General features: G+C 62.1%; 1 protein-coding gene across 1 annotated transcript in view; it reads right to left on the reverse strand.

Moving 5' to 3' along the window:
* The window catches only part of IGSF9 (immunoglobulin superfamily, member 9), a 14,211-nt gene that overhangs the window by 5,250 nt on the left and 8,257 nt on the right, over positions 1 to 704 (reverse strand). Inside the window, exons 10-12 of the mRNA XM_009322020.1 lie at positions 628 to 700; positions 351 to 474; positions 114 to 270 (exon numbers count right to left, since the gene is read on the reverse strand). Coding sequence (XP_009320295.1) covers positions 114 to 270; positions 351 to 474; positions 628 to 700 — 354 coding nt within the window. The remainder of the gene's footprint in view (positions 1 to 113; positions 271 to 350; positions 475 to 627; positions 701 to 704) is intronic.

Consider the following 704-nt stretch of genomic DNA (forward strand, 5'->3'; position numbering starts at 1 on the left):
GGGACAGCAGGGTAGAAACAGGAGCCTCCCAGGTGCTTGAGGGCTCTGGGGGGGGACGGGGGCTGCTTTGGGGAGCACATGGGCCCCCTCTTACCCCTGGGCATGGAGGTGACAATCTGGCTGAAGGGGCCGCTGCCCAGCTTGTTCTGGGCCAGGACGCTGAACTGGTAGCTCATGTCTGGCTGCAGATTCTCCACCAAGAGGTGTTGAGCCCCCACCGGCACTGAGAGTGACACCCAGTCATGATGGGCCCGGGGCGGATGCTTCACCCTGAGGAGATGTGCGACCTGTGAGTCCAGAGCTGAGGGCCCCAGGTGGGACACCAGACCCTGCCCACAGCAGGGACTCACAGTGGTGTGTACCAGACGCTGAACCTCTGGAAATAACCTCCATCAAACCCTGGCTCCCAGGAGACATTGGCTGCCAGCAGGAGCGGGAGCACAGAGACGTTGGTGACAGCATGAGGACTGGTACCTGGCAGGGGAAGCAGAGAGAAGACCTATCAGACCAGGCGGCTCAGACAACAGCTGTGCAGGAGCCTTTCTACACCTTCCACCTGGTATCATCCACCCCAGGGCAGCCCAGCACCCATGGACAATGCGGGCCCACCAGGGACAGGCAACTCACCCAGCACGTGGACAGAAGTGGTGGTGCTGACGCTGGCTACCTGGTTGGTAGCCGTGCACTCCCAGACCCCATGCTGC

The sequence above is a fragment of the Pygoscelis adeliae genome, unplaced genomic scaffold (genome assembly GCF_000699105.1).
Source record: "Pygoscelis adeliae isolate BGI_AS28 unplaced genomic scaffold, ASM69910v1 Scaffold654, whole genome shotgun sequence".
NCBI lineage: Eukaryota > Metazoa > Chordata > Aves > Sphenisciformes > Spheniscidae > Pygoscelis > Pygoscelis adeliae.